The sequence below is a fragment of the Acomys russatus genome, chromosome 13 (genome assembly GCF_903995435.1).
Source record: "Acomys russatus chromosome 13, mAcoRus1.1, whole genome shotgun sequence".
NCBI lineage: Eukaryota > Metazoa > Chordata > Mammalia > Rodentia > Muridae > Acomys > Acomys russatus.
In genome coordinates, this window is record NC_067149.1 from 27,881,902 (window position 1) to 27,908,859 (window position 26,958).

The window sequence follows — 26,958 nt, forward strand, 5'->3', positions numbered from 1 at the left end:
TTTACAAATGCATGTGGAAGGCTTAGAGCTGCCCCATCTCTCCTTCCCACAGTTCAAGGGGAATTAAAAATTAGCCCTTTTGAGACATTTAGAAGCTGCCGTGGTCTTGTGGCTGAACCCCCAGTCAGCAGGAGGGAGGCCCCTTCTCACTGAAAATTACCAGGGGGTGAGGCGAAGCTGAGAGGGAAACTGCAGCATTTGGGAGCAGTTGCGATACTGTGAGAGGTCTTCTTCTACTGAACCTGCGTTTCTTTGGTAGTATAATCCAGTATCTAACAACACAGTTAATAGGAGTGGGATGCACTCAGGTTCAACTGTGTGGGCGCCTAGGTGCTTCCTTCAACAGTGTGCAAACTGCAGGGAAAAGAGGTCGACGCTCAAAGGCGTCGATTTTCCGCAAGGACGCATAACAGGGCAGGAATGAGGGCTCACTTAACAGAAGATGTGAGAACTGATTTGGAAAGTCTAAAGTGGGTAAAACGTGCTGGAGCCCGGGAAGCAGCTCCATGCCACACAAGGAATACACTTCGCCTCCGCTATAAGCCAGAAGTCTCAGGACAAACCATGGGGCTTTTGTTTGCAAAGGCCAGATTGGGATTCTGCTTAGAATTACTTGCACAGTGGTCCCCAAAACCCTAGAGTTTGATTTTTTGAGCCTTATACTGCTCTTTAAAGGGGATTTAAGATGCGTGTGCTGTCAGTGAGTACGCTTTCCACGGAACTCACACACAAAGGAAACAATGCCAGCTCACAGTGTGCAGGCAAGTGTCACAACAATTTATCAGAAAGGGATTTTGCTAGGCAAGGCTCCCTCCTGATGCCCTGTGGCTTCGCAGGCAGTCCTGTGGCGATTATGCAGATGTTCCTTAACAAGGTACAGTAGAGTTACCCAAGGGGAACCCAATTCTTATGCCTCAATGAAAGGGAGTGCAGAAAACAATAATTACCCTGAAGAAGGAGTCTTACGGGGGAGGGGGAAGAGTGCAAAGAACAGAGAATTTAGAAAGCTTTAAAAAATTATTTTCTTTTTCTTTTCTTTTCTTTTTTTTTTTTTTTAAAGCAAGTGATATGATGGCAGAAACCCCCACGCTCTCCCCCAACCCCACCTGCCACTTTGAGTCCTAACGGCCCAGTCTGCAAGGACAGAAACCCACTCTAAATGGACCAGCATCGGGCTCCGGCAAGTCTTCTCTTCACTCTCCCTCCTGTTAAGACCGTTTCCAAAACCAATCAGCAAAGGACAAAGAATTCTTTACAGAGTGCAATTAGTGTTTTCCACGTCCACCTTCAAAAGCATGATGCTCTTCATGGGCTAAAGGACAGAAAAAAACAAAAAAGAAAAGAAGGAAAGAAAACTTTAAGCAAAGGATGGGCCAACCCTTCTCTCGGCACCTCATTCAGCTTCCCCAGATGCTGGCAAGGACTCAAATACATTTTTTTCCTTTTTTTTTTTTTTTTTTTTTGCCAGTAACTGTTAGCTAAGGCGTGCATTTCCTGAGAAACGTAATAATGAAAATTAAAACAAGGAATAAACAAGCTATGGGCATGCTGCCTGTTTCTTCTTGCTGTGCCTGGGGGGGATGACTCATCCACACAAGCTGATGAGGAGAGTATGTTGGGCTCTAGGCAAACGCTACAAGGAAAAGGAGCCCCACAAAAATGCATGGGAAGGGGGGGGGAGGGGAGCCTGTGACCCAAGACAGAGCCATTCACAAGCCTACCTTAAAGAATAAAATAACACAAAACAAAACAGAACCATACAAGAGGGCGTGGGAATTATATTATGCCCCCCTGCTTCTCAACACCTTCTGTGGGAAGTTTCATGGAACTGATGGATCTACTATTATCCCCAAAACCTTACCCTGCACCTCAGGGATTTTCATAGTTTGTCTCGTGGAATTACTAATAAGGAAGCTGACAATACAAAATATGCTTTTCAAAGACTTACAACTTCTTTAAACTGGGAGATAAGAAATGGGAGACCCCCTGAGACACCCAATATTAGCTGTAACGCAGAGGGCCAAGTTTGAGTGCACGGTGCCTAACTGTCACTATATGGCAAGGTCTGATACAGCCGGGGCTGGTAAGTCCGAGTGCTCACTTCACCTCCATAGCTCCTCCTGTTCTTGGTTTGTTTTAAAGATTTATTTATTTAATGTAAGTACATGAGTGCTGTATCTGAATGTTCACCTGCAGGCCAGAAGAGGGCGCCATATCACATTACAGATGGTTGTGAGCCACCATGTGGTTGCTGGGAATTGAACTCAGGACCTCTGGAAGAGCAGCCAGTGCTCTTAACCACTGAGCCATCTCTGCAGCTCCCCATTCCTGTTTTTAATATAGACTACCAAGGAGAGTGACAGCTGCTGTCCTTCAAGATCATCTCAGGCAGTGACTCCAGGCAGCAACTCATCTAGATAAGCCACTGGGAAAGAGCACCTTGGAACTCCCAGGGTGACTAGGGCTGTGACCTAACATCCACCCAAGTTTAACTGCAGTTCTCTCACAATTACAACTTTTAATTATCTAACTTTTAAAATATTTTCTTTACTTGGGTATGTTTCTGCATGCCCAGGTACACTTACATGTGAAGGGCATTGTATGGGGTGGGATGGAGGGAGACTGAGAGAAGAGGGGAGGCAGAGAATAATCCTGGCAGCTGTTTCTCAGATGCTGGCCATCTTAAGTTTTAAGAAAGGCTCTCTCAGTGGCCTGGAACTTGCTAAAGGCTAGCCTGGCCAGGAAACGCCAGAGATCCACCTGTTTACACCTCCCCAGTGCTGGGATTATAAGCAGATACCACCACACTTAGCTTTTGACTATTCTCATGTTTGTGACACTTTCTGTATGTGTATATGTGTCTGCGCATGTATGTGTGTGTGCGTGCGCGGTGTGCATGTGTGTAGATGGGATGTGCATGTTATGTGTGTATCTGCATATAGATGTATGTGGCGTGTGTATACTTATGTGGGGTATGTGTGAATGTGTGTGTAGTGTGTATGTGGATATGGTATGTGTGTATGTTCACGTGTGTGTACGTGTGTCGTATATCTTTGTATACACAGATGTGATATATGTACATGCTGAATGTGCACCTAGTTAGGCTGCTACAGATACTTGTGTCACATGTTTAGAGGCTGTGGAAGGACACTGGGTGTTCTGCTTTGTCATTTTCTGACACATTCCTTTGAGACAGGCTTTTTCACTGAACTTGGGGCAGGATTAGAACCAAAGAGCACGGGTGAGCCTCCTGTGTCTGTCCTGGTGTGTGTAGCAATGCTCAGCCTTTCACATGGATGCTAGGATGTGAACTCAGAGTTTCAGACTGTCATGGGTGCTGGGAACTGAACTCAGGTCATTTGCAAGGGCAGTATATAATCCTGACCGCTGAGCCATCTCCTCAGGCCCTAACCCTGGATATTTTTAAATGTGGGTTCCGGGGATTGAACTCAGGTTCCCCCTTGCAGAGCTAGCTCCTCTACCCTAATCTTGTCTTTAAGAAAGATGTTTTAGGGCAGACACTAAATAAAACATAGACTGGTCTTCAGTGAAATATACTATGTTTCAGGGCCAATTTGAGGAATCGTAAGATGACAGCAATGCTGATTTACAGATTATAAATCCAAAGGCAGTGATGATGCAAAGGTTTCCCTTATCTTTAGCTGTGTGGGGTCAGGATAGCCACAATTGAACACTTAAGTGCCAGTGGTCAGAACAGCAGCGGTGTGTACACTGCAGTACTCTGAGCATCTGGGCATGGAGTGCCATTTGTCATCCCTGGGGAAACTGGGGAAGCAATTAAGAGAACTGTTCTCAGATCCAAGAGCCAGCAGACATTTTAGTAGTAATCCACGCAATTCCTGATTGCTGAAGAAGCCATAGAAAATAACACAAATGAGTGCTTCTTTATGTAACCAGGTACTGATAGGTACTAGAACTTAATAGTGATATCATTTTCATGTGTCACAAAACAGTTTTGCTCCCCCCCCCCCCAATCACATGAAAATGTAGAGACCGCTCTCTGCTGCACCCACATGGAATGACGCAGGGTGGAGAGAGCAGAGAGGCTGGCTCAGCTTCACTTCTGGGCTCTCCCACGCCTGCCCTACACAATGTTCACACCAGATAAAGGCCTTTGTCTTTTAGCTTTCCAAGGAACTTAATGGAACTAGGGAGGGTGTGTGTAAATTGTGAGTTGCTCACGCAAATCACCAATCTGGATGGGGAAAAAGAAAAAAAAAAAACCTCATACTAAATGCCAATGTCCAGTTCCTCATCTGCCCACTGGAGGCCAGGACTAGATATACTAGGCTTCTCCTGGCCATCCAGTCAGCTAGCCAGCTAGCTTCTACAAACTCCAGAGCACCAGATTCCCATTAACCAGACAAAGGTGACATGAATTGGCCAGCCACTTCCAGCCTAGCTCACCCAGGACTGTCCCTCACCCTGTGAACCAGTTTCTGTCCAGATCTCATTTTTCCAGATCACTTCTACAACATGTGCTGGCCACTGTGCCAAGTAAAGGACAGTCTGCTTCATGTCAAATAATGTAGGGAATTTCAATTTTTTATTTGCACAGTCTGAGCTTTTAAATGTTAATGGGTGTCATTAAAAAGCGTTTTTTTTTTTTTTTTTTTTTTTTGCTTAGACCTGCAGCTAGCTCCTTCTGACTCACACACCTGACAATGTTAACTACCTTCAGGGTGTCTGTTCAGCTTTGATTCATCTGGCCTGGGTACAACTCCCTTTCTCCTTGCTTGGTGTCCCCGCACCACACACCCCAACAACTCCTGTCAGCCTCCCCACCAGCTAAGCAGGGAACCGCCTGCCCTTGGCCATTCTTATGTGACTATGCCTTGGTGCTAAAGCTGGGGCCTAGTTACCTAGAGGGATATTGACTTCATGCTGAGGTGCTGACCAGTTGGTTACCTGTCAATTTGTCCACAGAATTGTAAAGTAGAAGGAACCTTGGAGATCATCTGAGACCAACCTTCCAGATGCTCATGTGAGAGAGTGAAAGTAGGGTCAATTTTGACCGCTTAGGGTCACACTGTTGAAGTATAGCAAAAATCCAATGACTCCCAACCTCTCCACTACTGAGTCGTGTTGGGCAGACTCAAGTGTGGGCCCCATTTGAACTTGGAACTAACTCATATTTCCTTTTGCAGTTTCTGTTAGTTAGTCTTACAGACTGGAAACCATAGAACACACTGGAGACCTTTGGGTATCTGGGGTGAACTAGAGTTGCTATGTCCCTATGGAACAGGAATGGTGTCTGTGTGCCTGCCCTGTCTCCATATTGCACAGTCAAGAGCAGTTCTTCGGTATGTATTTCTCTGCCTTTTATTTTAAATTTTCCCCATGTGGATCCTGATCCTTTCATAGTGGCTACAGGAGTCCTCCCAGGGAGGCCTGAGTTTTCACACTAGGGCAGTGACACAGTTTTAATTTGCTTAGCCTCTTGACAAGGACCTAGACTAGTGAGACAAGGATAAAGTGTATTTCAGAGATTCTAAGATGCCCCTTCTCTGTCCCCTGCAAATTAAAAAACTTCTAGAATCAAGAGTGCATCCTGGTTTAGCTGAAAACCTTTTATTGTTTTCTTCTTTCTTTAAGTACTAAAATAATAGGGTGTGTTACATTCAAGAGCACCTTAGAGTCAATGAAATATAATAGTAAGAAAAAAAAATGGGTTAGTGACTTCCAGAACGATTTGAGACATAGAAAAATCTATCATGGATGTGTGTGGGGCTGTCTGTCATTTCCTCTAACTTGCTATTGAAAGTGTAGCCCATCATTTGACCTACCGAACATTGGTTCGAGCATGCTAGGATGCTTTCATTATGAGAAAGATGACTGTAAGGAGCACACAGAAGCAATGGACACAGAGCACAATGGAAACAATGGGTCCACACACTGTTCACACCAAGAGCGGTCTGCACCACCGCAGGTGAATTCTGGGTGACTCTGCCACAGTCACCATAATGAGGAAGTGGTAGCATTTCAACAGAACTGCCAATCACGCCTGAGAGTCCTCCATAGGTAGAGATGTTTGACATGATAAAACTCCTATGAAGGGATGATTGAGCATCTGCCTGCCAGCTCACTGAATGACTTGTTTGTTGTTGTTATTATTTCCAATAGAATATACTTTCCTCTGACAAATTTAAGATCAGGTTTAACTATATGAAATAATGAGCACAATGTATATCTGCTTTTCCAATTCATGGACTTAGGCATGTATAAAATCTCATTTTAAGTTTTGCAACTAAACTTGATTTAAAAAAAAAGAAAGAAAGAAACAAAGAGCATTGTGCTGAATTGTTTTCTGCATTAACAGAGTCTTGAGTGGTTCTACCTTCACCTCGTTTGCCATGTACTTCTATCTCTAGAAGTCTGGTGGAAGAATCTTGAAAATAGTGATGGGAAATGAGGCACTTACGTTTATAAAACACAGCTTTAAAGGGTACGTGGGGCAGGAGCTCATGGATCTTCTCCAGCACCGTCGCTTCGCCCACTACTGAGGCGTTGACGTTCCAGACCTGAATGACATCCTCTCGGTCCCGGACGCTCACACTGACTCCTATTACCTCGTCATCTGAGGGGAAGAGGAGGAAGGGCAAGAAGTTAGGAGACAACAACCAGGCAGCTCACACGCATCCAGGCACACAGCTGCGCCTTTAGCTGTGAGTTACAGATGAGATGGGGACGCGTCGCTTCTGTGGGGGACTGCTGGGGGACGTTAAACTCAGTACAGACAGACGCTGCGAGAGCCACATCGCATCCAGCCAGGGACTCAATAAACAGAGTGTTCAAGCCAAGGGAATCTTCCAGATAAGTAATTTTACCCTTTTCAACACGTTATCCAAAGCTCTCTGTCACTTTCTGACTCTGTTTTGATGAGGCTTTCTAAAATAGGTTGCATAATTCCCTGCCCTCTGAGAGCCAAGTGAACTCAGATGAACTTTTTGCTTGAAGCCTAGTCTTCTGTGTTATGAGCAATAAGGCTTTCTGTGACTTCCTGCTAAGCCTCTAGAGGTTTTGGGGCTGGTAGCACTATCTGCCCCGAACCTCGCAGGACCCAGACTCTGTGTCCTGTTGGCTCCTCTGTTCTGTGTGCTTTGTCTGCCCTTTTCCTGGTCACTCCGCCCTCTGGTGCTTCCTTCTAGCAATCACCCTTCTGACTGTGTCGAACCATGGACCATTAAAGAGCTCATAGCTACCCATTAGCATTATGGGTAAAAGAAGGCGAAGTGTCTTCTGAGTGACACTCTACCATTGCTGTCCAGTGGAGAGTCATTAGACATTTACCTACACTGATAATGTGGCCTTTTTCCAACATGGGGTTAGCACGGAGGCACTTGAGCATGGCAGCTGGACAATGAACCTACTGTTCCAGCATGCTCCTGTGCAGCCACTCTGTCCACACTAACTGGAAGCAATAGGTAGAAGTGGAGGCTTCTGACTCGAAGCTTTGCACGTTCATGGCACATCCATGAAGCAGAGACAGCCCCCTGTATCTGCATGCTCTGCGCCAACGAGTAGCACACAAGAGAGAGGCATTACCACAATTAGGGACTTTGATGTTACCTGACCCATACTGCCTGATTTGCCATCGACTGCAGTCTGAAGGATTCATGTCATCAGTTTTTCTACCTGACTCCTGGACATGTGAGCATGTTGGGCATTTAATATGATTTATTCAGTGGCACACCCGCCTACTCAGAGAAACCATTTACTGTGAAATACTTCCCTTTCCCCTCCATTGCCTTCTCCCCTTCCTTCCTCTCAGCCTGGTTTTCTTTATAAATGAATTTGGCCAAGGCTATGGTAGAGGGTCTGACACCTTGTGAACATGTATGCACGTGTTCAAGACCAGGCAAGACCGGACTACAGTGTTGAAGGTTGGATTGATGGCACCCAATGGAGGAGAGAAAGATGAGGGAAGATTGGAGGGCGAAGGACATTAATGTCCACTTTTTAATACGTAGACTCGTGACAAGGACGTGATTAATTCGTGACTTGCTGCTTGGCTCCACAGCCTGTAATGTGGGGACTTCTCTACCCATACACCATATTCAAACACAAGAAAAGCAAGACTGCATCTGCTCGTGGCCAACCCCAGAATCTGTCATCTCACCAAGATGAGATGAGATGATAAATTCCATGTAAAAATAAAATTACTACATAAAGAAAGAAGTGACCCAGTGTTCCACTCTCTAGAAGGGCCAGGACACCAATGACCCAGATTTGGGGGAGACATGAGTGTTTCCCAGTCCTTTGCGATTATCCTTTCACACACTACTGGTAATGGGGAGGTCACCAACAGATGCCAAACAGTGCACATGGTCATTATTTCAGTTTGGCTTGGCAGGAATAGCTGAGTGCAGCCCTTTCGCAAACAGTGTTGTAAAAAGCCCACAGCTCTTATGAGAAGGCACATCCATGGTGAATCGGCCAGCAACACCGGGGCTATGGCAGAGCCCTGAGAGCAGGAGACAGTGGGGCCAGGAGGATCCATTGTTTCAAATGCTCTGTGGTTGCCTCAAGTGACAGAAGAATTGAGCCTCTTTGCTCACTACGGGGTCTTTTCTATTACTTTTGACTATTCCTGGGCTTCTGTGTTTATAACTACACAGAGGGTGCACTTTGGGCTGGGCAATATAAAGTTGTTAGCTTCTCTCCATTGGAACAGAAGAAATCTGCACTTGTAAGACCTTTTCATCTTAACACACACTTTGTCTGAAGTGAGTAAAAGTGATGTGGAAGGCAGTACAGAAAGGCTGAATGGCAAAGCACCCCCACCCCCCCCCCACCCCAGCGAGGTGACTGTGAGATTGATCATGGGACTGTCAAGAGCTCTCAGGCAAGAGCTCTGTGACAAGAGCTCTCGGAGACAGCCTAAATCTGGGTGCCAACTGATTCACGCTGGCTCACAAAAAACAGTATCAAAACAGCAAAGGAAAGCAGATAAAACCCTGAACCAAAAGCAGAATAGAAGAAAACAAAAACAAACAAGAAAACACTCCACAAAACTTTACTTATCTGTATCCTCAGGAAAGGAGTGCCCCAAGAAGAAAAGAGATCTCAACACAAGCAGATAGCATTGTAAGAAGCCCAGAGCTCTTATAAGAAGGTAAGTCTGTGGTAAAATACATAACGTTTACATGGGGAATTGGCCAGGAACATCATATTCGCATTACGTAATTATTTTATTTTTACATGAAATTTATCATCTCATCTCATCTTGGTGAGATGACAGATTCTGAGGTTGGCCATGAGCGGATACAGTCTTGCTTTTCTTTTCACTTGTGTTTGAATATGATGTAGTTATAAACACCTCTCTGGATGCTTCTGTGATAAACTCAAGGTAAACAAAAGGGGCTCCCAGGGGGGAAGAGGTGCGACTGTGGCAGCGTTCATGGCTAGAGTAAGAGCCATGGTTCCTGTCATGGCTCTCTGAAAGCCACTGGGTGTGTCAAAGCCAAAGGCAAGGCCTGAAGCTAGAAGCTGAAGAACCTTGGCTGAAAGGTCCCATCTTTGTCTCCCTGTGTCCACCTCTCTGTGCAGAGACAGAAGAACAGGAAGAAGAAGATAAAACGAGATAGAAGGAAGAAACTATTCCTTTCCACCCACAGACCCCAGTAGGCATGCCAGGCACTGTCCCTTGCCGAAGATGAGGCAGCGACAGGAAACCTACTACAAACTATGCTAGCCCACTGATGAAGACTTTCCTTTTCTTTCTGACGATTCATACCTCATGAATAACTGTCATGAGAGGAAATAATATAAGCCTATACATATGTACACATATACATACATTTACGCATGTTTTTATAGATGTGATATATAGCCAGCCCTTGATATTTATGAAGAATAAGTTCTAGATCCCATCCATACCATGGATGCTTAAGTCCTTTATATAAAAGATCATTTGCACATAATGTTTATTTAGGTATTTATTTTGGAGCAGTTTATTTTTGCACACCAGGTGGGCGCTGTACCACAGCACTATATTGCCAGGCCAAACTTATTTTGAATCATCTCTTTTTTACTTATACTATTTAATGCAAATGGTGTGCAAGTCATCTGCATTGCGTTGCTTCTTGAATAACAAGGGAAACGCATGTGCGTGCTTAGTTCAGATACTGGTCACGTTTTCTACTGTTTTTGATCTGCGAATCCACGGGTGCAGGATCTGAAGACGGGAAGGGCTGACCGTACACACGTGTAATATGCACATGTGCTTACATACGCCAATCTCAGACCAAAACCCAAACTGCTGAAACAAGTCTAAAGTACGTCACAGCTACAAAATCAACACCTTGCAGGCAGGTAGAAGGACTACATGTGAACACAACGGTCCGTGAGTAACAAACACGAGGCAGGCAGACCAGGTATGGACAAGTGGGTGGTGGCCTCCTTACCTGCTGCTGCGCAGTCTGTGAACTGCTCCCCAATGGTCGCTAACAACAATTCTTTCCAAACTGTGGACTGACATAGGAAAGAACAGAAATAAAAACAAGGCGGTTTAGGCAATTACCACCACAGACGTGAACACGTACAAACATACAGGCATACATAGGTGCAGCTTGCAAATGACTGTGCCCACACAGACACACGTGATCCAGGGCCTTAACTGCTAGGGCCTGAACTCCAGAAGAACTGGGGGCCAGCATGCCTTCAACTCTACTCTCCTATGTCTTGTAACTCTTAAAGTGTACCAACCCATTACATCTGAGTGCCATTAGGAAAATCCTTCTTTGTTTTTCTCTTGCAATTGATACAATCCTTAAAATGTTACCAGCAAGATGTTACTCAAGTCAAGAATGTTAAGAAACACTGTTATTTACTGATGCTAGAGACTGGCAAAATTCCATTTGCTGCTGACAGGTTGTTTGCGCTGAGTGATAACTTTATGTACTACTGAACACACACAATTTCCCTTGAAATAATGATTAGCCTGCGTTCATTGCACTCTGCCTCCTGCCAGTGAGAAGCACCAGAGCTGTCGACTAATGCTGTCGAGTAAATAAAATCCACTCATCGGACACTGGAAGCTCAATGGCTCTCCCAGTTTTTCCCCTGGAAAAGGGTTAGGCTTCTCCTTGCCTTGATTCCTAGGATGTGAGGCCTCCCATAGCCTGGTCTGAATCATGAGAAGGGGCTCACTTTATTTTTTTGACCTGGGCAGGCCGTGGCCGTGAGTGCCTCCAGCCTCCCTCTGAGAAGGAATAACAACACAACTGACCTCACAGGGTTGTTTCAAGTATAACGTTTGTTAATAACTGCTTTGCGTAACTACTGCACCAAGGGGGCTCAACATTTAAGATTGCACCATAAATAGCAGCATGCATCCATATGCCAGGCACTCGGTATACATTAACTGTAACAATGCTTATTATTACATTCTAATGAGCTTGCAGCAGCTGCTTATCTTTTAACCAAGGCAACAACATCTAACCAGGGAGCCAAGGTGAACCTGTAACTCCCCAAAAGGCTTATGTTTCCTAGACCCCTTCTCCCATCTGTCCAGTTTTGATCTTGAGCCCATAGGTAATGAAGCTAAGATGGGAGCGGAGAGCATGGCATGCGTTCCAAACATGCTCTGTCTGGAACACAGGCCGTTCCAGCCTTCCAGACCTCTAAAGGCACGCTGAGACATAAGAGCCCAGGACCCTGGCTAGGCTAGACAAGAAAGTGTATTGGTGCCTGAATTCGGCCTAGAGCTGGCACGATGGGCCAGGACAACCCTGCCTTGAACAGTTTTCTATGGGTACAGGCATCATGATGACTTCCACTGGAATTCCAAGTCTAGGGTAAGTAAATAAAGCACATAAATAGGCAAGGTCCCGGGGTGGCTCCCCATCACCTCAAAAATAAGCAAGCAAATAAGTGAAGTAACACACATGAAGGGGGGAAGCACTGGGTGAAATCTAAGACAACTTAAGGGCATCTTGCCCTCTCCTCTTTTCTGGCCGCTCTCTCTTAGCAGGGCAGAGGGTTTCATACACCTTGCCTGACTCTCATTTAGCTCCTCCAGTGTTTTCCATGTTTGCAAGGTAATAATCAAATTTGCAGCCCTGACAAGAGCATCTGGTTGTAACCTCAAGTGTGGGCTCACAGGGAAATGACTCCTGCCCCATGTGTGTGGCTTCCCAGAAGCATTTTAACTCTTTGAGCATAACTGCATGAAAAGAATCTGGAAAAAAAAATGCCCTTCTGTCCATTTTATTTCTAATGATTTTATTACTCATGTAATTAGTGGGGTGTGCATACATGTTTGTGTATGTGTGTGCAGAGACATGTGGTGGCCAAAGGTTGATCTCTGGTGTCTTTCTCAGTCATTTCTCCATCTTATTTTTGAAAGTGAGGATCTTTCACTGAACTGGAGCTCACAGTTTTGCCTAGACCAGCTGGTTGTCAAGTCCCAAAGACCCTCCTTTCTCTGCCTCCGTATCACTGGGTAGCAGGTACTCACAGCCACACACAGCTTTTTCACATAGGTCCTGGGGTTTGGAACTCAAGTCCTTATGCTTCCATGGCCAGCAGTTTACCAAATGAGCCGTCTCCCAAGCCCTATTTTTGATATTTTGCACAGGGTCTCACTGAATACGTATTAAGATTTGAACTCATGATTCTCCGACCTCTATCTACACCTTCTGGGATCAGAGGGGCATGCTCCCATGTCCAGACCATTCTGTTTGTTTTTGTGTAAGAAATTTTCTGTTTCCCCAGGGCTTAATGCATGCTGCTTTTTTAAGGCATATTATGTTCATGTTACAGTACTGGGTCTACTCCTGGGGAATCTTGCTGAGGCATGCCCAGGTTCATGAACCTCAATAAATGGGGAGCCCCCTAAGTGTCCCTATTTTCTATGTAATGATCCCTAAGGAGGTACTTGTGTCTTTAGCCGGGATTGCAGAGCCTTTGGCAGGAAGGACCCTGCTCTCCTGTGGGAGGTCAGTTTGCATGTGTTAGGCATGATGAGGAAACAGCTAACAGAAAGATGTACCTTTGCTCTAAGGTGTGCAGGCTCTAGACCAGGGATGCCACTGCACCATTTCTGAAGAGTCACAATTACACATTTCCTTATTCTCTCTCTTTCTCTCTCTCTCTCTCTCTCTCTCTCTCTCTCTCTCTCTCTCTCTCTCTCTCTCTCTCTCTCTCTCCCCCCCCCCTCTTTTTTGAGACAAGGTTTCTCTGTGTAGCCTTGGCTGTCCTGGAACTCACTTTGAAGATCTAGCTGACTTTTAACTCATAGCTCTACCTGCCTCTGCCTCCTGAGTGCTGGGAATAAAGCTGGGCCCCCACAACACCTGGCTTTTCCAATTACACATTTTCAAGGTGATAGCATTAAGTGATCATCACCAATGTGAGAAAATGACTTTCTCTACCTAGGGCTGCCAGTTCTGGGAGATGATCAGCAGAGACATACCGTGCTGTCCTTGGGAACTTTCATCTTCCACACGCCACCCTTTGCATTACTCTCTTCCTCCCTACATCAAAGAACAACATTTAAAGTTGCACTCCATGACAAAGGAGTATTTCTATTTCCATTTAGTTTAATACTAGCTGTTGTGAAAAAGCGAAAGTGCACAGATATTTTTCAGTAAACATTCCCCAGCCCTGTGATTAGGAACAAAGGTAGAAGAATGCAAAAGTTCGGCAACGGAGATGAGAGAGGGAGCAACATGGAATTAGCTGGGATGGGGACAAGGGTGGGTGCAGGATACAAGGTCCCAGGGGCCCCCTGACTCTCTGGGAAAGGACACTTGATGCAACTGATTTGCAGGTGTAAAGACCTATATATCACAAGGCATATTCATGATATTGTCTCATTTAATTCACATGTAAACTTGGGGTCACAGTGTTCCTGTGATAGGCTAGGGTTTAATAGCCACAGCCTGTCTAGGAAAAGCACCTCAGTTTCCCTGTAAGAGGCATTCTGGTAGGGATGATTCCATACCCTAAGGGTAAAGACAAGCTTGTATCCTAGTTTTGCTTATAAGACTATTGTTTTTGGGGCTGGAGAGATGGCTCAGAGGTTAAGAGCACTGGCTGCTCTTCCAAAGGTCCTGAGTTCAATTCCCAGCAACCACGTGGTAGCTTACAGCCATCTATAATGAGATCTGGTGCCCTCTTCTGCCCAGCAGGTGTACATGCAGACAGAGCACTGTATACATAATAAATAAATACATCTTTTTCTTTCTTTTTTTTTTTTTAAGGCAGTTGTTTCTTCCACATCTGCATGATTGGCCAGGGATAAAGAGTTGACCCACAGTGAGTCAGAGGTGATGAGCCCTGGATTTTATTGAGCTTGGAGAATGCTGACCCTGATAAACTTGAAGCATAAATCACAGCTCACAGCTCGCAGCACTGGTTGCATTGGTCTGTCATCCCAGCTGTTCAGGAGGCTGAAGTAGAGAAGCGCAAGTTCGAGGCTCACCATGGTTACAAAGTGAGTTCCAGGCCAGCTTGGGTAACTCTGTCAGACCTTGTCTCAAAAAATGGGGTCGGGGGGGGCAAGAATGTAGATGTAGGGTGTTTGGCTTAGCACATGGTACAAGACTTTAGATTTAATCCCAGTGTTAAAAAAAACAAAACAACAACAACAACAACAACAAAAAAAAAAAACGACTGGACTTTGGGAGATCTATCTTTCCACAAACAGGAAAGTGACTGAAAACTCAGCGTTTTCAGTTAAGAAAGCAAAGGAAACACTGGGTCGGAATAGAACCTGGGAAACCAGATGTGTGGGACATCAGCCTTACCTGTAAAAAGTACTCGGCTACAGGGTCCAACAAAACACTACTTTGTTTCTGTTCAATTTAGCTTTCTACCTCTCACTAGGAGTGAGCCTAGAAAGAATTTCATTTTACTTATCAGTAAATAACTGTGAAAGGTTCAAGGAGATAAGGGTGTACTGGCATTAGAGGCTCCAGTCTGGCCAAACTAGCTGTCCAATGCCCTCAGTAGTACATCAAGTGATTAAGGAGGCCACAGCAGGCTCCTCTGAGACCTGGCCCTTGAGGAGCAGGGCATACTTTCTGCTAAGAGGCACACCACAGGTGAAAAGAGTCCTCATGAGGTTCACGGCTATCTCCCTCCTACCTTGACCTCCAAGTGAACCATACACACTTACCAAAGCGGTCGCCTCTCTCCTCTCATTAAGTGATAACTACATCTCAAAGGCAGGCTGGTCACTGGAGGGATGTTATTGTACACACTCCAGAATATCTATAAAAGAAAAAAAAAACCCACTTTGTTTAATATGCCTACTATTGATTAACTATGCCAGGACATTATAAAATTAATGTGTTAAAGAAAAAAATTGATTCTCATTAATTCCTAGCCACACAGAAAGTATTTTTCTCATTAGCTCCTCAGAGCTAATGTTCCTTCTAGATATTAGGCTAGGTTCTATTTTTCAGAAGGATGTACTCCTAAGCAGTGTGTACACATAAAACAAGAAAGGTAAAAATGCTCAGTACTAGGCCTGGAGTTAACTGTTTTAGATTTATTATATGTGTTATGACTCACCTGCTTGCATGCACATAGGTGCACCATGTGCATGCCTGGTGCCTTCAGAGATCAGAAGTAGGTGCCAGATCCCCTGGATCTGAAGTTATGAATGGTTGTGAGTCATCATCTGGGTGCTGAGAAGCAAACTTGGGTCCTCTTCAGGAGCAACAAATGGTCTTAACAAGTGGGCCAGCTCTCCAGTCCCAAAGTCTGATGTTAACAAAAATTGTTTTTCACTAGGATATTTTATTAAATACATAGATTTCAGTGGCTCTTGTCACAAGAGAATATAAGATATGTATGTTAATCCATAACCTTAATATGTATGCAGCTTACATCTTTTGTTTTGGAAGATTTGATTAGAAAGCTTACAGAAACAGCACATTCTATTCTACATTTCAATATAATTTTATCTAAAGATCCTCCATCAGTGGATTGGAGAGACAGCTCAGTGGTACAGAACACTTGCTGCTCCTGCACAGGACCTGGGTTCTATTCCCAGAACTCACATCAGGTGCCTTCCAGCCACCTGTGACTCTAGTTCCTGGGGTTCTGACACCCTCTTCTGACTCTGTGAGCATGTGAACACACATGATACATATCCAGATGGGCAGGAATACACATATACATGTAAATTTAAAAAATAGAAATAAAAAGTAAATATCCTCATCAGTTTTAATTTCATCAGGAGTGGCCACTGGCCATAAGTAAGTTGACCCTGTAATACTCAGCTTCTCAAAGCTGTAGGTCACAATCTCATAGGGATTGGAAAAAAGCTGGTGGCAGGGCAAGGTTTCTAGCAGGCAGCAACAAAATTAGTTCAAAATTAAGTGCTAACTACGTAATGAATCTGGAATGTCTCCTGGAGCATTTGCCTGTGTTACTCATGTAGGGTCACTACAGTCTTGTTTCTGAACACAACACAACATGTGTGCACTGTGCTTTCGGTCACAGAATGAAACACTAATGATCATGCCTGGAACAGCTCCCCTCAGGTCAGAGAAGACCATACACCATCACTGCAGCATTGTTATGTGCTGTACATATGTCATCTTCTGTTTTCATAGATGCATAATGTTTAATTATGGAGAACCATCACTTTTAACACTTTCCAACCATCATTCCTCAGCATGTAAGTATCAAGCTAGTATCTATTTGGACTGGACTGTACTAGAATGTGTGCTTTGAGGGCTGCGGAGATAGCTAAGGAGTTAAAAGCACTTGTTGCTCCTACAGAGGGGCCAGAGTCAATTCCCAGCACACACATGACAGTTCACAACCATCCAGAACTCCAGTTCCAGGGGATTTGATGCCCTCCTCTGACCTCTGTGGGCACCAGGTACACATATGATATACATGAAGACAAAACATGAATACACACGAATATAAAAAAAAATTTAGAATGTTTAATTTTTAAAAAATTGATGTTTCAATTGCTTGTTTGCATTTCACTGAAAAAAAAAATCATTAAGTGAAATTTTGGCTTGAGATTAGGACAGAATTTCCACTGGCTTTTGAAATGGCTATACAAACACTTCTGCCATGTTGTAGTAAATGTTTCTGTAAAGTGGCATTCTTGGAATTATAAAATCAAATGTCTACCAACTCTGAACATATTGAATGCACTCTTATGCCCTGTGATACCAAATATCCAGCTAAGACGAATTCTTTTAGATAAAAATTAAGCATGCCCATCTCATTGGTATGCACATTTGCTTTTATCCTGTATATGTGTGTGTGTGTGTGTGTGTGTGTGAAAGCGTGTGTGTAAGAGCGTGTGTGTGTATGTGTGCCAAGTAGTTGTTTTAAAATAAATATTCTTATGGTCCATTATCAGTAAGTTTAAAATGTACAAACCTACTTTATGTTCCCATATACCCAGGGCCATGTAAACTTGGAGATGCAAAGGTTCAGGAGTGGAGACAGTTCCAGAAGCCCTGCTCTAACACACACACACACACATTCTCAAGGGAAAGGGTCTTGCTAACAGACGTTCTGACAGGTGTGTAGGGAGGAAAGCCTTCACTGTGACCACTAAGCCGCATTTCCTTGTAATGGACTCTGCCAGGAAGAGGTCTGTGGTGTTTTGCCTCAGGTTGAGAGTGGAGAGGGAAAGCGGAGAGGGAGCACATTAGATTCTGCCCCCTCTCTCTTGCTCTTCCTAGAAGGGTCAGACGACAGCTCAGCAGCCAGGCTGTGAGGCACCATGATGCAGTACACATGGACTTCAGGTTCCATGTCTTTGCCAAGGCCTACACACACACACATACACACACACACACACACACACACACACACACACACACACACACACACACACACGGGAGGGGGGAGAGTGCTGAATTTAACTGCAGAGATAATAATGATGGACTGAGAGAAAACCAAAGGCCACAAAGTAAGCGTGGTAGACTTATCAGTGGGGAATCCACATCCGCACTTCAGGAGCTTTCTACTTAAATGGTGCTAATGTAGGCAATCACAAAATTAGCTTGGTGTGATAGTAGATCTTCTAACAGACTTGTGTCCCTGTGGCGGGATGATGCTGTCTTTGTCAGTGCAAACAAGACGACCCTGCAACACCTCACCTTCTGTCTGCTGCTGTTGCTGTGAGCACGCAGCGCTGGAACGCGATCCCCAACCCCCCTATTTTTTATACCACTAACCTATTTTCTTTGAGGATACTATTATATATTTTGTGCATATCTTTGTCCAGTCTTAGAAGTCGTAGACAAGTCATGTGCAGAGTCACAGAAGGAGGGACAACTGTTGACAATGTCTCCCAACCAGTCAGACGCCTGTATCTCCACTTAGCTTGGTGACGCACATAACTCCAGCCCGAGACTCTTGCTATGACCTGCCAATGGTCTCTGCAGAGTCTATGGACCAAATGACGCAAAACCACAAAGAAAGCCAGGAGGAGGAGGCCGCTGAAGGTGAATGCTTCCAGAGCTCCTCCCCTGACATCCCTGCCAGGCTTCACCAGGCCTGACCTTTCGCATAGCATTTGAAGTACTTAGAGAACCAGGCAGAGCACACATTATTTTATCTCAGGAAAGAGAAAAGGCCAAAGGACCCTGTTAAGGGTTGTAGCCTTGGAAGAATAAAAACAAGAACATCCCTGAGCTTGTTTACTTTGGGGAATCTGGCAGGAAGAAGACGGACCAGCATGATGCAATGGAGGACTCAACTTGGAAGGTGTTTATCCTGTTTATGCTTGAACACACAACGGGAGCAAAAGTTCCAAGTACTCCAGCGGGAAGGGACCCACTTAGAAAGCACATGGCACTGCACAGCTGTTTCCAAGTTGTTGCAACTTTCCTCTGTCGTCTACTGGGGGAGGAGGAGCTTGAGGGAGGAGCCAGCATTGCACACTCCTGGAACCCTGTTCTTTCCTGCAGGAGGCAAAGGACTGACTCACGGAAAGCTTGATGAGTCACAATAAATCTCCAAACACCTAACTGTTACTACAGGTTCAACTTTGCAAGTGAATTTCAGAAGCACCTGGCTTATAATTAATCCTCTTTGGCCTGCAACAGAGCACTGCAGTACAGCTGAGCACAATGCTTCCTAAGGAGAGTTGAGGGCCTCCCAACCCCACAGGGCCTTAGTGATTACCCAAGGGCTGGCACAAGTATCAACATTGGCATCATTCATTCAGTCAACATTTGTGGACGCCAGTTGTATGCAGGACACTGTGAGGGAAGTAAGTTCATGTGGGAGGGCAGCTGTGGTCACAGGGGCCACTTACTGGTTGGTAAGTTTTTAGCATCATGTTGCTCTTTTCCTTAAGGAACTAATGCAAGGCAGCCCTTGACCACTGAAATCTAACACATGGCCTTAAGGCACTGGTTCTCAAAGAGCAGTGGTAGCACACAACTTTAATCCCAGCACTGAGGAGACAGAGTAAGTTGGATCTCTGTGAGTTCAAAGCCAGCCTGTTCTACAGTGTTAGTTTCAGGACAGCCAAAGCTACACAGAGAAACTCTCAAAAACAAAAACAAACAAACAAACAAACAACAAAAAAGGTACTGGTTCTCAGAGAAGGCCCCCACCTTAAGCCTGTGTGCATGCATGCGTGCACAGTAGGTGTACAACAATTCTGCCTTGGGTGATTCATTGGCAGTATACTGACAGCCACTGGGAGGCTGACATAAGGAAGCAAGTCATGGTCAGACATCAAATGTGGCATTCCACTGGTTGCAGTCAGAACGGCTACCCTGCCTGGCAGTATTCTGCCACAGACAATCAACCATTCATTACCAGTGAGGTTCACAAGCTCCCTTCTCAGTTTCCACCTGAAATGTTCTGAGAAGTGAGAAAGGAAATGCTTAAGAAGTCTTAGAAAGATGATACTCATTGACAGAAAAGAATGTGGTGTTTGTTGAAAAATAAAGCAAATGAATCTGGAAAAAAAGGAAGTGGGGAAGGGAGGGAAGGAAGTTTGGTGCCTGTTGTTGTCAATATGACCACATCTGGAATGAACTAAAACCCAAAACAGGAGGGCACACCTGGGAAAGATTCTTTTCTTTTTCTTGGTTTGAAGTGGGTGTGTGCCCATTTCTAGTCCAGACCACTGAGGTAGGTATATATTTTTTGGTTGGTTGGTTGGTTGTTTTGAGACAGGGTAGCTCTGGTTGTCCTGAAACTCACTCAGTAGACTAGGCTGACCTCAAACTCACCGAGATCTGCCTGCCCCTTCTCCCAAGTGCTGGATCAAAGATGTGTGGCCACCACTACCCTGAAAATACACATCTTTGATCTTTAACCAGACGGATACCTTCTGCTGAAGTCTATTTAAGGACCGAGAGAAGAAGGAAGGGTTTTTTTCTTTGTTTGCTTGCCCTCGCCTTGTGAGTATATCCCTCCCTCACTGGCACTGGGGTCTACTTCTCTGGGATGCCAGTATATACTGAAGAGCAGCTAAGGCAACCAGCTTTGTGGAGTGAGCAAGTCCTGCATTCTCGGACTTTCCCATTCACAGCAGAGCACGGTCAGATTAGCTGGACTGCAGCCTGACAGTCATTCCAATTTATGACTATAAGTTCTGTCACTCTAGAGAGCCTGACTAATACAAGAGGGAATGAGGAAACGAAGAGAAAAAGAAAGGAAGAAATAGAAAAGAGGAGATGGAGGAAGGAGGGAGGAAAAGAGAAGGGGAAAGGTCAGGAGGGGAGGGAGCAAGGGAGAAAGGAGAGGAAGAAGAATGGGGAAGAAAGGAGGTAGAGAAGAAAGGAAGGCAGAAAAGAGGAAGAGAAGAAAAGAATGAGAGAGGGAGGAAAGAGGTGAATCGGTCAGGTTTTCTTCAGCGCTGCAGCATGTATAGACGCGTTTTTGAGCTTCCTGAGTTCAAGGCACTTACAGGGAGAAACAGAGCTAAGAAGGCAGCAGGCAGCCTCTTTGGCTGGACGTTTTTAAACTCACAGCAGAACCCAGGCTGAGAGCAGAGGTTTGCTGGTTTGCAAATGACCACAGAGAAAGCTTTGTTGATTTAGTCTGAGTTGAGGAGCTACAGCCCAGAGAGGGGAGTTGATCCTGAACCTTGAGAAGGTAGGGGGAAGGGCAAAGTCTGGGGAAACCTTGAGCGAAACAGTATACACCTGCTTCCTGGATGCAGCCGCTGGAGTTCCCGCTGAAGGTGTAAAAGACAGGGGACGATGACACACGCAGCTGGGGAGGCAGTATTCTTTTTAAAATAATTTTTAAAATTTGTTTTTACATGTACTGGTATTTTTGTCAATATGTATGTCTGTGTACCATGTGAGTGCACAGACCACAGAAGCCAGAGGAGGGCATCAGATCTCCTTGGAACTAGAGTTTAGATGGTTGTGAGCTGCCATGGAGGTGCTATGACTCAAACCCAGGACCTTTGAAAGATCAGCCAGTGATCTTAACCACTGAGCCACCTCTCCAGCCCAGTGGGTAGTCTTGCTTCAGGAGTTTGCCACAGCTACAATGCTCCTCTTACTCTGGGAAGGTAAAGGAAAGGCAGACAACATTCCTAACCCCCGCCCCTCCCCCACCCCCCTACCACCACGCTGGAGTCTAAGATCAACAGGGAACATGTGGGCAGAAGGACATGAAGTCTGGATGTACATGTACCCATCATAATCTGAGGTCATGGCAGGGCCGAAGGTGATGGGCAGCTGACACATGCCGGGTGTGCTTCTGCGGTTCATGGGTAAAAGAGAAAAGGACCCTCGAAAGACTTAACATTGAAAGACTCTAAGCTTTACATTAGACATATCTAAATTATTTGTAGTTCGTAAATAAAATCTCATTTATTTCCCATCCCCTAAACATACACAATGACCTCTAGTGCCACAGACACAGGACCATGAGCAATCTCACTTTATTCTAGTTCTCCATAACTGTGTTTGACTATAAATGTTGATTTAATTTTACATACAGTATATAAATTAGATGATGGTTGAGGAATCCTCTTATGCATGACATTACATTTGTATGAACGGTACCATAGCAGAATTGGCTTCAAGTCTTTGCCCCGTTTTTCCTGGTAGTTTTCTCTCTTTCTTCCCTTGAGGGGGCTCCACATCGTTTTGTGACAGGATGCCAGGCACCATTAGTCACTCTGTTATGACCAGGGTGGTGAATATGGTGACTCAGTCTCCTTGTCATCCCTATCAACCCTGACTTAACCTCTGCAAGGGAACAGTCCTTGTTCCTCGGGCTTTGGAGAATAATCTGCTGCCCTGGCTTAATGGCCTTTAACAGCACAGCACAGCAGGGAGGCTGACCTCTAGATAAGGGATATACACTGCTATTTTTTAAAATTAATAAAAATCCAGTATTGCGTGCATGTGTGCGCATGTGCAGACCTGCATGTGTGTGTGTGTGTGTGTGGTACACATATTTAGGTCAGAGGACAACTTGTGGGAGTCAGTTCTCTCCTTCCATCATGTAGCCTCTGGGGTCTGAACTCAGGCTTGGTGGCAAGCACCTTTACCTACGGAGGCATCACCTGGGCCCACACTCTCCTATTATTGCAGTTACACAGGATGTTCATGGTTTTTTTTAGCTTTAGTGGGTTTTACATACTGTTTATGAAGACGTTCTTGTTTTGAAGAATAATGCAGAAAGAAATTCCACTCACAGAAGAAACACAAAGTTTCTGTTCTCTCAGTACTAAGTTGCCTATGGGGTGTCCTGGGTGGAACACAGGAGAGGCAATATCAGAGGGGCAATTCCTGAAGGTGATAGCACGAACTAGAGAGATCCCTGATGGAATTCTGTAAAAGGTGGAATTAAAAGTCAACAGGCAGGCAATGCTGAAAAAAATGTGCTATAAGCCAACCCTCCCTGCAAATCACACCAGATTGGTATCTCTTGGTTGATCCCCAGGGTAGACTGGGCATGCTCAGAAACCATTCTGTTCTGGACTTTGCTCACTGAGAATGCAGAGACATGAAAGAAATGGACAAAGCCTGCATGTGTCCAAAGAGTGGAAAACACACTCAAGTGAAAAGTGGGATGTTTAAGGGAGATGGGGAGACAGCTGACACATTTAGCTCTCGGCAGAGAACTGCTGTGTCTGCAGCGCAGGTTCCCAGCAGAGGTCACGGGATCATCTGGAGGCCTCGCTTGCTCTATTCCTCTTGACACAGGGGAAGTCAAACAGAGCTGACACAGAAGCAAAGGCATTTCTGGCCTTAGAGTGTCTCCAAGATCTGCTGTTTGGGTCACGTGCCACCCAGCCTGTTTCCCTAGCTCACACAAGAGGATAACGACTTCTACTATCCACCACCTGTGAAACTTGGGTTTGCAGAAAGTCCTCACGGAGACAAAAGAGAGTACATCTGTTCACAGCACATGGTTCTTAAACTTCATCAAAACATATACACGGAGATGGGGCACAGATACCACCAGGCAAGCGTTTCAAGAAACGCTATGGCAGCAGAGTGAATTAGCATCAACCTACAGCCAGGGAATAAAGACAGCAGAGCAAAGCCTGTCGTCGCGTGCTCAAATGCTCTTGCCCTGCTAGTTCTTAAGTTTTAAGGACCATTCCTGGGGTGCCTAAGACAATCACAGGCGAGTAACCAAAAGCTATAGACAAGTCAAATTTGCTTCTGTAAATGAAAGGTTTTAGTGGTGTCGCCTGGTGGGTATCCTCTTGGCATGAGTAATTGTGAAGCTGTGGTATATAATAGTCTTAGAGGAAATATGACTTAGAGGTGTTTGCAGTGACCGGCCCAAGGAGCCAGATGATGAAAGGCAAGCAGACTACTAGCGGCGGCCACTTACTGTGCACTTTTACTTTAGTGTACTACCCCGTCCTCACCTCAGCATGATAAAAATCTCTGCTGTGATTATTCTTGCTTTGAAGATGAGCAAAGGCGACATACAGAGACTTTTAAAAAGTGTGCACATGCTACTGCACGCCACCTATGGCACTCAGACAGTGTGACTACGGTTCATCCCAGCCCGTAACCTAGCCAGCAAAGGGGCAGATTCCAGTACCCCAGTACCACCTGGCAACATGCTGCCACACAGAGAGCTGCATCTGGTCTCACTGCCCTCAGTCAGCCTCATGGAACAGTGCTATTCTCATATGAGTTGGATAAATAAGGAACTTGAGGTGTTTCACAACCTCTTTCTCATCATTGCCCCACCCTGACATCTTGAAGGAGCCCCTTCTAAATCAGCCACGAAAAAACAATTTCAAATCACAGGGAAACCCCATGTTTACCTACAGGCTGCATATCTATCTGTGCCTCAGACTCATAAAGACTAAGCTTTGGCCATGAGCCTCCCAAGAACCGAAGTTTTGCCCCACTGGGCATGTGCAGCCGCCACTGGCTACAGCTTCCTGAGACCAGTGTGCGGAGGGAGGGGTCGGGGAATCTGTGCCTGCATTCACTTCTCAGCCATTCATTCCATCCTCCATACTGACTGGGTGAAAAGAGGTCAGACACAGCAGAAGGCCGTACTGCATGCTTCCACTTGACTCTAATTCAGTCTCAGGTGGAGGGACAGACTAGCAGAACAGGAAGAGTGCTTGCAACCAGAGGAGGAGAGGCTGATGGGAAAGGGGGTGTGAAGACGCATTGGTGAGGGGCACATGCATGCTGGGTTTTAAACCATGGAAACCCCTCATCCTGCTAATTGTATCTCAATACAACAGAGCCACGCTCTCCTGAGTGTCAGCCTGGGGTCTCTAAATTGGCTCCTAAAGATCCTAACATATGCACTGCTGGATGGAAACCCTGCTGCATGCTGGCATGGGAGATGACCTTCTAGTCTCTGTCCTGGGATCCCCACACCCCATTCTGAGGCTCTCATGTCATTGTCACAAGAGAGTGGAGAAAGGAGGAATAGGTCAAAATCCCCATAGGGTCACAGAGCTTCCTCAGCCAGGCAGGCCTTAACATCAAGTGCTTTGTGGTTTAGAAAATGACTTCTGGGAAGATTACAAACTCACCAAACAGAAGCAAAGAGGAAGCGCTCCCAGCTCTGAGGACTCTGGTTCTGTCAGCAGCAGCTCTTGTGCTGCTCCACATTACTGTACTTAGACCTGAATGGTGACCCTAGAGCAACACTGTTAGTTTGCTTTTCACATGTGTATGTCACTTTCCCAAGAAGATAAGAAATGGCCTGTGGTTGGGCCTGTGCTCATACCATTTACTGTGTCATGGCTGCTTACCACCCAGGTTCCTGGGGCTGTGTTGGCAGCAGGGGTGGGGGTAGGGGGTGGAGGGGGTGAGGGATGGGAGTCTGGGGGGAGAGGAGGGAGGAAGTCTGTGCTACCTCCACACAGGACACAATCAGGATGCCTATCTAATAGAATTACCAAGATGTAACAAAATTTAAGGGTGCAAAAAGAAAAATGCTTATAAGCCAGGATATGTCGCTGGCATGTCCTTTGATGCAGCCTCAAAAGCCTTGTATCTGCAGCTAGACAGAACACCATGGGTCTGCCTCTGACATGAACTCTGCCATTTGATTACTGTCTCTTGGTGGAGAGGCCCTGTGAGAACACAGAGGAATGGGATGAGGCTCTCCAGATGAGACCTGATAGACTGTGGTCAGACGGTGGGGGAAGAGGACCCCACTGGTCAGAGGTCTATGGGAGGGGAATAGGGCAGAAGAGGGAGGGTAGGTGGGGACAGGGAGGTAAGAGCAAGAGAGAAGGGATTACAATTGAGATGTAAACAAATTATAATAAAAATAAGTGAAATAATTTTTTAAAAGGTGGTGTCACCTCTAATCCCACTAATGTTGAGCTGAGGGTAGAGACTATTGGATCCCTGCCAGGTGGCCTAGCCTACTTGGCAAGCTCTAGGCCAGTGAGAGACCATGTGCTTGAGGAATGACACTTGAAGTTAGACCCTGACTTTCATATGCACAGATGGACGGATGGACGGATGGGCACACACACACACACACACACACACGCACGCACGCACGCACGCACGCACGCACGCACGCACGCACGGACACATGCACGTACCCCACACTAGAAAGGAGGGAGGTAGAGGGAGAAAGACAGAAAGAGACACACACAGAGAGACAGAGAGAAGTCAAATAGAACTAAGGACTTGTTGGTGGTCTCTGGAGCATCAAGTAGCCTGCCAGCTACAGTGGAAACACGGTCATACTCAGTGAGCAGTAGAGATAGATATCACGGTTACACCGGTTACACCGAAACTCAGGGAACAGAGAGGCAGAGTGTGGTTGACACACGGAAGCTTCCAGGGAGCACAGATGCAGGTCTTTAAAACCTTCACTCTTAGCTGTGCATCCTCTTGCTTCCCCTGAAGACCAGTGATATATTTTGGTGACGAAGTTTTAACTAGGGCTAGAGAACGCCTGCCTCTGGGGTAGATGGATGAACAGTTGCTATGGAGATGGACCTAAAAGACAGCTCCAGGGCAGAGCCCTGAGCAAGGGCTGCCCAGGCAGTAGAAAAATGTCAATTTGGGTGGTTGTCTCACATATATCTCTCCTTTCCGCTCTTACCTGCACTGTTTGCACCGTGTAGATTTTCTTCAGATTCGAGGCGCACTCGGCTGCTGTGGCACCAGGGAGTGATCTAACGTCAGGAAAATAACAAGCAAACAAATCCAGTCAGTGACCGTACGATAGTCCACCATGTAACTATGCGGGTTTTGACAGTGTGCAGGGCCAAAGCCTCAGAACGGGGCATGTGGGGATGCAGGCTAGAATTTAAATCCTTTTCTGTGAGGGCCTGAGTTTGCTCCTCCTGTTAGGCAGAAATAGTTATTCTGTGGGAATTTAACAGATAAAAAGGGTAAAGCGCCCAAGAAAGGGATCAGAAACTTTAAAATCACGTAGACACATGCAGGCATTGCTCAGATAAGAAACTGCTGCGCCGACGGCAATTTAGATGCAGGCTTCTCCTCTGGGTGAACAGTTTTAAAACCCTGTAACACCCTGCTGGTAAATACCCACGCA

General features: G+C 45.6%; 1 protein-coding gene across 1 annotated transcript in view; it reads right to left on the reverse strand.

The window, feature by feature from the left end:
- Window positions 1–585: 585 nt before the first annotated feature.
- Eif4e3 (eukaryotic translation initiation factor 4E family member 3) overlaps window positions 586–26,958 on the reverse strand; it is a 41,094-nt gene continuing 14,721 nt past the window's right edge. The window contains exons 2-7 of the mRNA XM_051154992.1: window positions 26,503–26,575; window positions 15,146–15,240; window positions 13,439–13,499; window positions 10,428–10,494; window positions 6,443–6,598; window positions 586–1,312 (exon numbers count right to left, since the gene is read on the reverse strand). Of these exons, the coding sequence (XP_051010949.1) occupies window positions 1,266–1,312; window positions 6,443–6,598; window positions 10,428–10,494; window positions 13,439–13,499; window positions 15,146–15,240; window positions 26,503–26,575 (499 nt within the window). The 3' untranslated portion in view covers window positions 586–1,265. The remainder of the gene's footprint in view (window positions 1,313–6,442; window positions 6,599–10,427; window positions 10,495–13,438; window positions 13,500–15,145; window positions 15,241–26,502; window positions 26,576–26,958) is intronic.